The 13182-nt window shown below is 47.3% G+C and overlaps 1 protein-coding gene and 1 pseudogene across 2 annotated transcripts; one reads left to right on the top strand and one right to left on the bottom strand.

Moving 5' to 3' along the window:
- Positions 1-3403: 3403 nt before the first annotated feature.
- Positions 3404-4651, top strand: LOC107537641 (ATP synthase peripheral stalk subunit F6, mitochondrial pseudogene; annotated as a pseudogene).
- A 2818-nt stretch (positions 4652-7469) lies between these two features.
- KLF4 (KLF transcription factor 4) lies at positions 7470-12583 on the bottom strand. Of its 2 annotated transcripts, XM_016213681.2 has the most exons (5): positions 12215-12583; positions 11980-12100; positions 10306-11305; positions 10039-10203; positions 7470-8542 (listed from the first exon to the last, which is right to left on the bottom strand). In XM_016213681.2, exons 1-5 carry the CDS (start codon positions 12217-12219, stop codon positions 8367-8369), a joined length of 1467 nt encoding a protein of 488 aa, XP_016069167.1. In that variant the 5' UTR covers positions 12220-12583; the 3' UTR covers positions 7470-8366. The 2 variants fall into 2 exon arrangements, with proteins under 2 accessions (XP_016069167.1, XP_016069166.2); XM_016213680.2 differs by having other exon boundaries at positions 10039-11305.
- Between the last annotated feature and the right edge of the window lie 599 nt (positions 12584-13182).

Below are 13182 nucleotides of genomic sequence, written 5' to 3' on the forward strand. Positions count from 1 at the left end.
ACTACCCTTTTTTGCATGGTGATTTTATTTATTTATTTTTCCAATTTTTATTTACTGATTTGAGAGAGAGGAAAGGAGAGAGAGAGAGAGAGAGAATTGTTCCGCTCATTCATGCACCCACTGGTTGATTCTTGTATGTGCCCTGACCGGAGATGGAACCTGCAACCTTGGCGTATCTTGGGATGACTCTCTGACCAACTGAGCTACCTGGCCAGGGCCTGCATGGTGTTTTAAAATTGTTTTTCACTCCCTTCTAAGCTTCTCTTGGGGTCTTAGGCTAGAACCGTCAGCTGTTGGCCTGTTAAATGAGAGCTAGGCCCTAGCTGGTGTTCAGATCCTGACCTGATACGACCTTGGGCCAACTTGCCTCGTTGGGACAGACCTGCCCACCCAGGATCCTAGAGAAGAAAATGCCTTCTTTAAGCTTTCAAAGTGGTATTTTTACAAAAAGCTTTTTTGTCATATGCTCACAGTACACTTGCATTTTTTGCCCTTGAAAGAAGGCACCTGGGTTATCCAAGGAGAAGAATAAAATACTTCCTTTTTCCAAATTCTGGCTTCCTGAAGGCCATGCCCAGTGGTTCCCTAACTGCTTCCTGCAAGTCAACTGATACCTATGTGTCTCCCCCAATATAGGGGGGAAAACACACGAATGAATAAAATTCTTTTCAGAATCAATGCAAAGAATCACCTAAAAGAGATGCCAAAATTTGGGGCTAAATAAATGATTAATTTATTCAGTTAAATCCAGTAATTATGGGAGTTCAAGGGCAAATAAGGAAAGCTCCCTGGGCGCCCCAGGAGCTAATGTCTTTTGGAGGAGCCAGACCCATAAAATCCTGTAATATATAAAGCTAAGTGTTTAACAAAAGATCTAGATCAAATGGAATGAAGGAGGCTTTTAACAGCTGGGCTTTGAAGATTATGTAGAAGCTTGCCAGGGGAATATGGGTCTTTCCAGAAGCAGCAGAGACCAACATCTGCAAGCAAAAGCTCAAAGGCTGAAACAGGCATGGTGTGTTGGGGTCAAGAGTAGTTTATCATGGCCCATCCATTTAAGGAATGGTTGGATACTTAAGAAGATATGGGACAAGTAGCTGGAGGCCACAATTGGAGGAGTGACTGTGTTGGATCTTCATTCACTTGGCATTGGGAACCATGGGGAAGTAGGGGAGGGGCTTGATGAGATCTGTTTGACCTGGAGAACTGTGTGCTCAGCCAGAGGTAAGGACAGAAACAGGACTTTTTTCTTCCACAGCAAACTAAAAGTGTGGATCAGTGCATGACATAGTGACCAGCTCAAGAAGTACCTGAAGGAAACTTTTGGACTTCCCGGTCAGTTGCCTTGACAAAGAAAGGAGCACTCTGACCGGGAGACGGAAAATCTGGGTCTTTGGATTCTTAAACAGGTTTACTGGATTTTAGCAAATCCTTTTAAATTGGGGTGTATTTATTTTGCCTGTAGCCCTACCTGCCTAGCAAAGTATTAGAAGAGCCCTGCCGGTGTGGCTCAGTTGTCGAGCATCGTCCCATGCACTGGTCACTGGTTTGATTCCCGGTCAGGGCACATGCCTGGGCTGTAGGCTCCATCCCCAGTTGTGGGGAGTGGAGCATGCAGGAGGCAGCCAATGGATGTTTCTCTCTCTCCCTTTCCCTTCCTTTCTCTCTCTAAAAAATCAATTAAAACAACAAAAACAAACAAAAAAGCATTAGAAGAGAAACACTTTGAGTATGTCAAACAAGGTGAGAAACAAAAGCAAAATGCTAACCTGTAAAGGAAACCTCAGTTAGGCCATCTATAAACTGGGGATGGGAGAGGGAAATCCCACTCTTACCTTTCATTGTGAGGACTAATTGAGGTGATGGAGATTGTAAATGCTTCATAAACCTCACAGAGTTGTGTAGAAGGAAGGGACTTGGATCTGACAAGAAGCTCGCTTGTTTCTACCAAAAAAATCCCTTCCATTTGTCATGTCTTAGAGGCTCTGCTTTGTGGTTTGCAATGACTCACTTATCTCCCTGGCTTTCAGGGAGTGTGTCTAGAGTTCCTTCGATTTCTCTGTAAAGGTATTTACCCATTTTAGCTTTTAAGTGGGTATGCAAGTACAGTATCTGAATGCGTTGGCTTAGTGTCATGGCAGTCTGACGGCCATTCAGTAATATGTTGATCCAGTGTTAGTTACTATAGGGTCAAATATTATAGGTGAGATAGATATTATAACCCCACTCAACCTCCCAGCCCCAGATACCCTGGACTGGACAGATTTGATGGTTTGCCCTGATTGATTTTAGATTGTCAATCCTTGGCCTGGGGCCCTATCTATCTATCTATCTATCTATCTATCTATCTATCTATCTATCTATCCATCTACCTCTCCATAAAGAGCTACTTCTCTGGTCTCTTGCTCTGTTTGGATAATAACATGCAACATGAACATGAAAGGATAGCAAATGGTCCCCACAGTCTTGGGTATCATTCTAATTATTGTGTCGTGTCAGTGAAAAATGTTCTCTTCGGTGTAAACGTCAAAAGGATCCTGGAAGTATGACTTGACTTTTTATAGTTGCTACTCGGTTAGATTTCTATTTATTTCCCTCTTTCCCTTTAAGAACAAATGGAGAAGGGCTCTTGGGAGGACTGGTTGCCGCGTGCTGACTCATCCAGGGTGCAGAGAGGACCGAAGCGTTTCAAAAAAGTAATGATTTCAATGGCATCACGGAAAACAATTGAAAAGATAACCCTGCGACGTGCGTGGTTCCAGAGCAGCAGTTTGGTTGGTGCTGCCCCGGGGGCCCTGCGCCCCGAGCTGAGTCCTCTGGCTGTGGGAGCCCCCACCGGCCTGAAGATCTGCGGGTCTGCTCTTCCAGCGGCTGGTCCCCTGTGTTTGGCTGTGGCCCGCGGGGCCTCGGAGCTCTGGGCACTCCGTAAGGATTTAAGAGGGCATGAGTTTTTCAGATGGTGAGAAATTCACACTTCCGTCCTGCTGAAGGGGAAAGCTCCCAAAAGGTGTTGGTTCTCAACTTTCACTTTAGTTTCACTTAATGTGAAGGAGGGGAAAAAAGGACCTACTGACTGGAACTGTAGGTCCTTGGCGTTTTCACAGATAGAACATTACTCCACACCATTCATTATGTAGAGCGCTTGGTGGTGTTCTATGAACTGTTATCGAGTCACATAAAAACTTTAGGAAGCGGACATAGATTCAGGTTAGCACTAGAAAAGCGTGTCACTATACAATCGCCTCTAGAAGGTGCTAAAAATATATGAGAAAATGAAATAACTATAAAAAGTAAAATACGTAACAAGATGATAAAATAGCACATGAAATTTTTAAAAAAGCTTTGTGAGGTAGTAGATGGTGACTATAGGTGAACGAGAGAGGGAAGGGGAGGGAGGAGGGAGAGAATATGGACTGGACTGTCAGTTCGCAATTCACTTGTGTACGTGCACTGTTGTGCTGAGTGAAGCTCCGGAAGCCAGGTGTATAAGACAGGTGGCTGACATAGGCTGCTAAATTTAGATACTCCCATATATCCAAGTACAACAGGCCCCATCACTGCCTGTTTTAATATTCTCCCTGTGGACTTGCTTTCATAGCATAAGGACTGTCTCACCTGGGCTTTCTAATATGTAAAGAAATTATATGTCAGAATTGTTCATCTCCAAATATGCAATAACATTGCATGTTTCTAAAATCTGGAAAAATTTGTCTTATTTTTTTAATTAAATTTATTGGGGTGACAATGGTTAATATACAGATCTTGTAACATGAAACAATTTTTGAAAGGAATTTCCCCCCCCCCCCCAACCATCCTGCTTGAGATGGTGACAGTTCCTGTTTTAACCAACCAAAACAGGATTGTTAAGAGTCAAGCAGGGCGGTGGCTTTGGCAGCTCAGGACTTAGCGCTAGTAACAGAATCACCATGATTCTTCAGAGGCTCTTCAGGCTCTCCTCTGTCATCCAGTCTGCAGTCTCAGTCCATTTGAGGGGGAATATTGGTGTTCCAGCAGTGGCATTTAATAAAGAGCTTGATCCTGTACAGAAACTCTTCGTGGACAAGATTAGAAAATACAACACTAAGTGACAGTCATCTGGAGGACCTGTTGATGCTGGCCCAGAGTGTCAGCAAGACTTGGAAAGAGAGCTTTTTAAGCTTAAGCAAATATATGGTAAAGCAGACATGAATGCATTCCTTGACTTCAAATTTGAAGATCCCAAATTGGAAGCCATGGAAAAATCCCAGTCCTGAAGAAACGTAAAATCTATTTGGTAATTTGCCCTAGATAAGTGTACAGCTGATTAGAAGTATCAGAATAAACATACATTTAAAAAAAAAAAGTCAGTTTTCCAGGTAGAAATAATATTTTGCTGGAAAAGGCATTTTGCTGGAAAAGAGGTAGACTGAAAGGCTGTTGATGTGTAGAAAACACTATTGTTAATCTTTTGTGTGTGTGCGCAAGTTAAAATCTAGGACATAAAATGAAATCTTATAAGGAAAATGGAATAAGCAGGCATCTCAATTATTAGGTTCCCTATTATACAGGATAAGCGGCTCTGTAATGCAGTAATGACAGAACACCCAGGAGCGCAGGACTGATCGGTACTAAATAGTTTTAGCTATCTGAGCATCTTGAATAGTTTTGTCCTGTTACATTTTTGGAAAATCTCCCTCATTTATTTTATTTTTATTTGTTTAAAAATTATTTTAAAAAATTTATTGATGTTAGAGAAGGAGGAAAAGAGAGAGACAGAGTCTAGAGAGACAGGCATCGACTTGTTGCCCCACTTATTTATACAGTCATCGGTTGATTCTGGTATGCGCCCTCACCGGGGATCGAACCCACACCCTTGGTGTATGGCAGTGCTCTAACCAACTGAGTTACCTGGCTGGTGCTGTTCTTCATTCATTTTAAATACTTAAGCTCTTTTTCAGGTTAGATAGAGTTAATGCCAGTGATGTACCCTTATGATATCATGAAAATTTGAATACATTTAAAATGTCTTGATATTTTATTTATTTTTTCTTATACTTGTGAATTTTATTTAACTGTAAGACTAAAAAAATCAAATATAACAACAAAACCAGTAAAATTCAATTGACAATATTAATTTGACAGGTGATAATATTTTGCTGAAATTAAATTGATGCTAACAAAATGACTAAGAAAGCATCAGTTCTGTTTAGATCTAATAAGCTAAACAAAACCAAAGGAAGGCACCAAAATCATGCAAGGTTTCAGTTTTAAGGTGGGCAATCTCATGGTCTGCATTATGTTTATATTTGGTATTTTATGAATGTCTCTTCCATTTGAGATAATAAGCACTTAGCAAGTATGAAGGTGATAACCATCGAATAAACACTTTTCATACACCCACTGTGAGCCAGAGGCTCGGTATAAGTAAGAGAAAGGCAGATTTCAATAGCAGCAACCACAATTTAATATGAAGAAAAATGTGTTCAAATGTAGGCTTCTTGTTGAAATAGCTTTAATTGCTCCTTTAAAATTAAAGCCTAAATACTTGAACCTACATTCTTTAAAGTTAATTAAAACCTAATTACTTGGATCTGCATTCTTAAAAAAAAGTTTCTCCATTTTAAATACTTATTTTAGAATATTTGAAAACTACAGAAAATTTAAACCAAGAAAACTGATATTCATATATATATATATTTAATCTTCACCTAAGGATAAATTGGTTGCCTCCCATACCTGCCCCAACTGGGGATTGAACCCAAAACCTAGGTATGTGCCCTGACTGGGAATTGAACCCTCAACCTTTTGGTGCAGGGGATGACACTCCAACTGAGCCACCTGGCCAGGGCAATATTCATATTTTGACATTTCTGTCCAGTGTTTCCCCTTTTCTATTGCTTCTCTCCTTCAATGCACATACATTTAAACTTATACAATTGGAATCATACTGTTTATAGCCTTATATCCTGCTTTTTCCACTTAACATACCATGAGCATTTTCCCATGTCATTAAGTATGCTTTGAATATGGTCTTGGCCACATAAAATTCCATCCTATTGGTGTACCTGTTTTCTTTTACGCTAAGACACATGCCATGTTTCCCTGTTTTGCTGGACTCTTCAAAGCCAAGGGAAATACTTTGTGTTGGTCCACCATGAGCCTCTTATGAATTGCTATTTTTCAAGCTCTTTGTAAAATGCGCCCACAGTGCAAACACTTCTAGACACTAGATATAATGGATGGTTAATAAGCAGTCTAAAGAAAATGCCAGTCAGCTTCCGTCCACTTGACAATGTTAATTAGTCACCCACATCACCATTACAAATATATAGTGTCAACAAGTGTCACAAATGCTTTTTCCTTTTTTGTGACTGCCACAAATGAACTTCAGACTCATAGGGACCCACCTCAGAAAAAGTCTCAGTGCAGTTTTAAGTTTTAATAACTTCAGAAATCAGCTTACAAAAACATGACTTCAATTTACTTAATTTTACACTTAGTTTTGGGACTTTGGAAAATTTGTAATTCTTTGGGTTCGGTCTGTTTAAACAATAGGGCTAGCCATCTCCAGAGGGCTGATGATGTTTAAAAACCATCTGCTAGCCCTGGTTGTGTTGCTCAGCGGTCAGAGCATCAGCCCATAGACTGAAGTGTCCAGGGTTTGATTCCAACCCTGGGCCTGTACCTCGGTTGCAGGCTCGATCCCTGGCCCTGGTTGGGGAGTGTGCGGAAGGCAACTAATCGATGTGTCTCTCTCACATCGATGTTTCTTTCTTTCTTTCTGTCTCTCTCTCTCTCTCCCCCCACTCCCCCTTCTACTCTTTCTGAAAAGCAATGGAAAAAATATCCTCAGGTGGGGATTAAAAACAAACAAACAAAAAACTCATCTGCTCAAAACTTTGATTCTGACTTCTTTAGGGTTATAACTAGAACACATACTAAGCATAAATGAGTCCTTGAATCCTCAGGAGGGCACTGTGGAACTGTGTTCTTTAGGCTTCTCCACTGTAGGAAGTTTCTTTTGTTACACAAATTGTTCTGAATGCAGGGCCAGGCCTCCCAGAGACAGATATTTTCATTTCATTTTAAAGAGAAACCATAGGATTTTTTAAAATGTGAAACTGGAATGCGTATTTATTTTATTAATACTTTCATATTAAACTGAGCAAACTTAAGAATGATTGATTGAGCTGTTTCTACCTGGAAATTCATACTCAGGTAAGGAAACTGCTTTCATGTGCTTTTATACACATTGGAAAGAGCAACCCGAAACTGGTAAATTTAATTCTATGATCTCCCAGACTCAGAGCTGTCGGCCCTACCACACTTGACTATACTTATTGTAAAACTCCATAGTCTTTTAAAGTCTTTTAATCTGGTGAGATAAAATTGGCTTTTTAGTATGCTTTCCATTCGCCCTATCCACTGTGTTTAAACTGACATTTCTGTTACCTACTCTTTTTATGGGGGAAAACAAAACAAAAACAATGTTCAGATAAAATATTATAGGTTTATTTAAAACTTAATTCTCACCTTGAGTATGCAAAATACAAACTCCACAAAATGTTCATTTTTTACTTTGTAGTTTACAAATATACAAAATAGAAGTTTGCTTAAATTTATATTACATATTTATTAAGGCAAGGAACTATATAGAAAAAAACATTTGTTCTGCTTAAGGCATACTTGGGAATAAACCATTGTACAAATTATTGCACATCTGAAACCACAGTGCATAACAGACTGTCTGCATAAAAATGTTAAAGTAAACCAGGTGTATTTACCTGACTTAGGTCATACATGTAGATCGGAAGACAAAAATAGATTTTCCTTGTCAAAGTATGCAGCAGTTTGAGAACTTTGGCTTCCTCTTTTGGTACCTTTAGAACCAAGACTCACCAAGCACCATCGTTTAGGCTATTAAAACATTTTCTGTACCTGAATTTCTTCCTCTTCTTCTAATATAATAATGGCTTTTAGAAGGCAAAGAGAATACAAGGTGATCTTTATATGTATATTGCATCGAAACACAATTCAAGGGAATTCTGGCCTTCCCTCCCCACCCCTCCCCCCAACTCACGGATCTAATTTATACCCTGATATCCACAGCTTCCAGTCACCCCCTTGGCGTTTTGTAAGTCCAGGAATATTCAAGTTGGGTTCAGAATTGGAATGATAGAAGATCCAGTCACAGACCCCATCTGTTTTTTGTCTTTCGGCTTCCTCCTGTCTCCTGATTATCCACTCACAAGTTGACTTGTTGGGAACTTGACCATGATTGTAGTGCTTTCCAGCTGGGCTCCTCCCCTCATTGGGAAGACAGTGTGAAAGGGAAAAAATACTGAATTCTCTTCTGGCAGTGTGGGTCACATCCACTGTTTGGGGATTTAAAAGTGCCTCTTCATGTGTAAGGCGAGGTGGTCAGACCTGGAGAATGCCCGGTCGCACTTCTGGCACTGGAAGGGGCGGTGCCCGGTGTGTTTTCGGTAGTGCCTGGTCAGTTCATCTGAGCGGGCAAACTTCCACCCACAGCCGTCCCAGTCACAGTGGTAAGGTTTCTCACCTGTAACAGGAAAATAAAACGGTTGAAGCTGCTGCTAAAGAACTAAGAATACGCAGATGATGGGCACACCTGAAACCTATATAATTTTATTAACCAATGTCACCCTGTTAAATTCAATTTAAAAAATGAGATTTCTAAAAAAAAAAACCTAAAAGGCTGGAGAAACATATGCCTTGCTAACATTAGTTAAAAGAAAGCTGGAGTAGCTATGTTAATTTCAGAAAAAGCAACTTCAGAACAAGGGTAGTTATCAGGGATAAAGAGGGGTATTACATAATAAGGGGGTCAATTATACAAGAAGACATAGCAATCCAGAATAGATAAGTCCATCAAAACAGAAAGCAGGTTAGTGGTTGCTAGGGGCTGGGGGGGTGGGGAGGAATGGGAATAACTGCTTAATTCCTTTAAGGTTTACTTTAGGGTGGTGAAATGTCTTGGAATTAGATTATAGTTTTAGATGGACATTATGAATGTACTTAATTATACTGAATTGTATGCTTTTAAAAGGTGTTTCATTTTATGTGATGTGAATTTTACCTCAGTAATAAAAACAGAGCTGCAAAAAACAAAACACAACAAACAAAAATCCCCCGAAGAATTGGCCAGTTAAAAAACTGGAGCCCAAATATTAAAACCAACTCTCCGAGTACCCCACTCTGAAAGTATCCAGGAGTGTCTTTATACCACTTAAGGCCATGTTAAATTTCAGATCATAAATAAGACTATGTTATGTACAGTCTTCTTGCTTGCTCTCTCTCTCACTTTTAAGAGGCATTAGATAGTTGAGCAGTGAAAACACAAACACCACCCAAACCTACACTTCCACAGGGCTAACATTTTCATTCTTTGGAGTGAAGATATTACAGTGGTAGAAATGAATTTGGAAATTATGTCTGTTAGTGTGTCCCTCCTAGCCCAAGCCAAGTAATAATATCCTATCCCACTAAACTGAAGGCTACTTTTCCTGTGCCCACATTTCTGTTATTTAACCTACTTACACTGCCATGGCAGTTCTCTGCAGTGACAGTCCTAAACCAGGATCCCAGCAATCAGAACCATTAAATTCTTGAAACTTAAATAAAACCTAATTAATTAAGACTAGAACTAAAAATAGAAAGGGTGAAACTAGGAAGGGAACAGCCAGTGAAAATTGTCTGGAAAGTTAAAAAATGAATTTAAAACCCCCTTCCTGCCTTTCCACTGCAAAGTATAATTTCTTGATTACAAGGGCAATGCTTTGCTTAAGTCAGGAGAGGCCCACGTTCAGCCTGGAATCTCCCTGCCTTTCAAAGGCCTGACAAAACTGCACATTCAAGCACTGATATCATCCATCAAGCAAAAGGCTCCTGGGCAAAAAAGTAGGCGCCGTTCGCTGCTCTCTCCCGTGATCCAGGAGATGGAGGAGATAGGCTGCACCCCACATCCCAAGGGAGGCCATAGTTATCGGGCGGGGCTGGACACCAACCCCCCCCCTTCTGCCACTTGTGTCCTCCTACCTGTGTGGGTTCGCAGGTGTGCCTTGAGATGAGAACTCTTCGTGTAGGTTTTGCCACAACCCGCATAATCACAAGTGTGAGTGGCCGTCCTTTTCCGGGGCCACGACCTTCTCCCCCTCTTAGGTTTGGGCTCCTCCGGCATGCAGGACCCAGGTGGCATGAGCTCTAGGGGTGAAGAGGGTGGGGTCAGCATCATCCCGCGGGCCCCGCAGGGCCGGCACACGCAGTGCTGCGCCCCAGCCCGAACCCCGCATCCCCGGGACTGACCTTGGTAGTGGAGCGGTGGGACCTGCGGCTGCATCTGGTCCGGCAGGAAGGGTGGGTAGTTGGGCCCGGGGTGGGGATGGAAGCCCGGGGGCAGCGGCAGGGCAGGATGGCAGTCCCTGCTGCTCAGCAGTTCCTCGGCACCCAGGGTCGGGGTAGTCCTGTTGGGGAGCTGCCGCCCCAGGGGGAAATCGTGCGCTGGCGGCCGGTGGCCATTGCTGAGAGGGGGTCCGGTGCCCAAGTGGGCCTCCAGCGGCCGGCCGACGGTGCACGAGGAGACCGCCTCCTGCTTGATCTTAGGGCACATGCGCGGCGGCCCGCCGTTGTAGGGCGCCGCCACCACCACCGGATGGCTGCCGTTGGGGCTGCCTTTGCTAACACTGATGACCGACGGGCTGCCGTACTCACTGCCGGGGGCGCTCAGGGCCGCCTTCAGCACGAACTTGCCCATCAGCCCGCCACCTGGCGGCGGCGGCTGCTGCTGCTGCGGCGGGATGTACACTGGGTCCAGTTCGGGCCGGAGGAGTTCGGCCACGAAGCCGCCCGAGGGGCTCACGTCGTTGATGTCCGCCAGGTTGAAAGGAGCTGTGGGAGGGGGCGCGGACTCGCGGCCGTAGAGGAGGCCGCCGCTTGCGCCGCCGGGCGCCACCCCCGGGTCGCCCCCGGGCCTGATCGGATAGCTGAAGCTGCAGGTGGAGGGCGCGCTGGCGGGACCGCTGCTCGACGGGGAGGGCGAAGACGAGGCTGATGCGGACGAGGACACGGTGGCGGCCACGGACTCCTGATGGGACAACGAGTTGGAGAGAATAAAGTCCAGGTCCAGGAGGTCGTTGAACTCCTCCGTCTCTCTCCGGGGTAGGAGCGCCGGGTTGCTGCCGCCGCAAGCCGACCCAACTCCGCCGCTCTCCAGGTCGGTGGCCACGGTCGCCGCTGCCAGGTCGTACGGGCGGCCGGGAAGCAGAGGAGGAAGTCGCTTCATGTGGGAGAGCTCCTCCCGCCAGCGCTGCGGGGACAGGGCGAGAGAGCGCGCGTCAGCGGGGGTCTCCGGCCGCCATCCGACATAGCGGCGGACCCGGCGCACCTACACCGCCCAGGCACGGGCAGCGCAGGCAGGCAGAGCCCGGGAACTCCAGTGCCAATGCCGCAATCTCGGCCCACACTCGGGTCCGAGGGGAGGCGGTGCGTCCACACCGAGCGGTGTTCTGTTGTGTCTGCCCGATTGCGTGTGAGCGAGCGCCGCGGCTCGCCAGCCCGAGTCCCTCCCCCGCCAGATCCCCGGGACGCTCCCGCCGTCCCCGAAATTGGGACACCGAGGCTCTCCCGGTGAGCCCTGGCCACGGGAACGCCTACGCGCCAGGCTCTCTCAGGCCCAGCCAGTGTCTGTGGACACAACCGCCTCCCCGCCCGGTGGCCCGCGCACCCGCCCTGCCGCTTGCGCGCCACGGGACGTGTGCGGACCCCGGTGAGCGTCCCGGGCGGCTCCGCAGCGTCCGGACCACACGCACGTACAGCTGAGCCGAGGGCGCAGAAACCATCCCGGGAAGGCTGCGGAGCCCGTGCGGTGTCCACTGCTCCCCCCGGCTCGGTGTTTCTCGGTGACCCCGGGGCTCCGCCCGCCCCCACCTACCCACACAGAAGCCCACCGGACGCTCCCCACGGCCCGGGCCCAGCACTCACGTTATTCGGGGCACCTGCTGGACGCAGTGTCTTCTCCCTTCCCGCCGGGCCGGACGCGAACGTGGAGAAGGACGGGAGCAGCGCGTCGCTGACAGCCATGTCAGACTCGCCAGGTGGCTGCCTGTGGGCCGGGCGGGGCGCACACGGAGACAGGAGTCAGGGGCCCACCTCTCGGCCGCCGCTCCGGCGAGTCCCACCAGCCCTCGCCCCTCCCTTCGCCCCGCGCTGCACCTACCTCATTAATGTGGGGGCCCAGAAGGTCCTCGGGAGTCCGAAGGAGTGGGGATACCCGAACCCCAAAGTCAACGAAGAGGAAAAAAAAGACTTAGAAACGAAGCCAAAACCAAAACCCCGAATTGCCCGAAATCCTTCTTCTTTGGGTTAAATGTAAATGGGAGATGCCTGTTTAAAAAAGTTCCTTTGTATACAAAAGTTCTTAAAAAGTCGTAAACTCTTATAAAAATAGACAATCAGCAAGGCGAGAAAATAGGTCCGGTGACCGGGCTGCTGTCTTCGACTCAGCAGCGTCCCCCACCGCTGTCGCTGTCGCCGCGGCTGTCGCCGTGAGAGCTGGGGCTGTGGCCGGGTTGGCGGGCGGGCGGCGCCGCCAGGTGAGACTGGCCGCGGTGGCGCGGATCTGCGAACTGGGCGGCGGCACAGGGCGCGGAGTCCGGGGGGCTGCGCGAGGCGCGCGCGGCCATGGGCGCTGGCCGCCGGCGGGTAGGTGGGTGGGGGGCCGGAGGGGCGGGGAGGGGCACTTGGCGGCTCCCGGTGCGGCCGCCGCCCGCCACCGCCTCTGCTCCCCGAGCGCCCGCAGCGGCGCTCGTTCTGTCGGGCAGGGGAACTGCCGGCAGCCGCCGCGCACTCCTTACTTATAACTTTGGCTCCCGCCCTTCCCCCCGCCTCCTACCGGCCGAGTGCTGCAGCGCGTCTCCAGGCCCCGCCCCTCCCATTCTTTCTCCCCCCTCCCCGCGCGTTGTCATGGCAGCTAAATAAACAAACTCGCCGCACGTGGGGGCGGGGGAAAGGGAGGGGCGCGGGCGGGGCCCCGCCGGGCCGTGACGCCAGCCCGGCAGCTGGCGGGCGGGAGCCGCGCTGACGCCGGCGGCGGTGGCGGCGGCGGTCCTGGCGCAGGGCTCAGGGTACCGGGCGCAGGTCCGGTCGCCGCGCGGCCAGGGCAGTCTCGGGGTTCGAAGCCCGCGT

The sequence above is a fragment of the Miniopterus natalensis genome, chromosome 12 (genome assembly GCF_054644295.1).
Source record: "Miniopterus natalensis isolate mMinNat1 chromosome 12, mMinNat1.hap1, whole genome shotgun sequence".
Classification (NCBI taxonomy): Eukaryota; Metazoa; Chordata; class Mammalia; order Chiroptera; family Miniopteridae; genus Miniopterus; species Miniopterus natalensis.

Excerpts from the sequence above, each read along its gene's own strand:
- KLF4 (XM_016213680.2), bottom strand. Across the intron at positions 11,306-11,979 it reads CAGCAGGTGCCCCGAATAAC|CGCTGGCGGGAGGAGCTCTC; the intron begins GTGAGTGCTGGG and ends CTGTCCCCGCAG. Across the intron at positions 8,543-10,038 it reads ACACCTGCGAACCCACACAG|GTGAGAAACCTTACCACTGT; the intron begins GTAGGAGGACAC and ends TTCCTGTTACAG.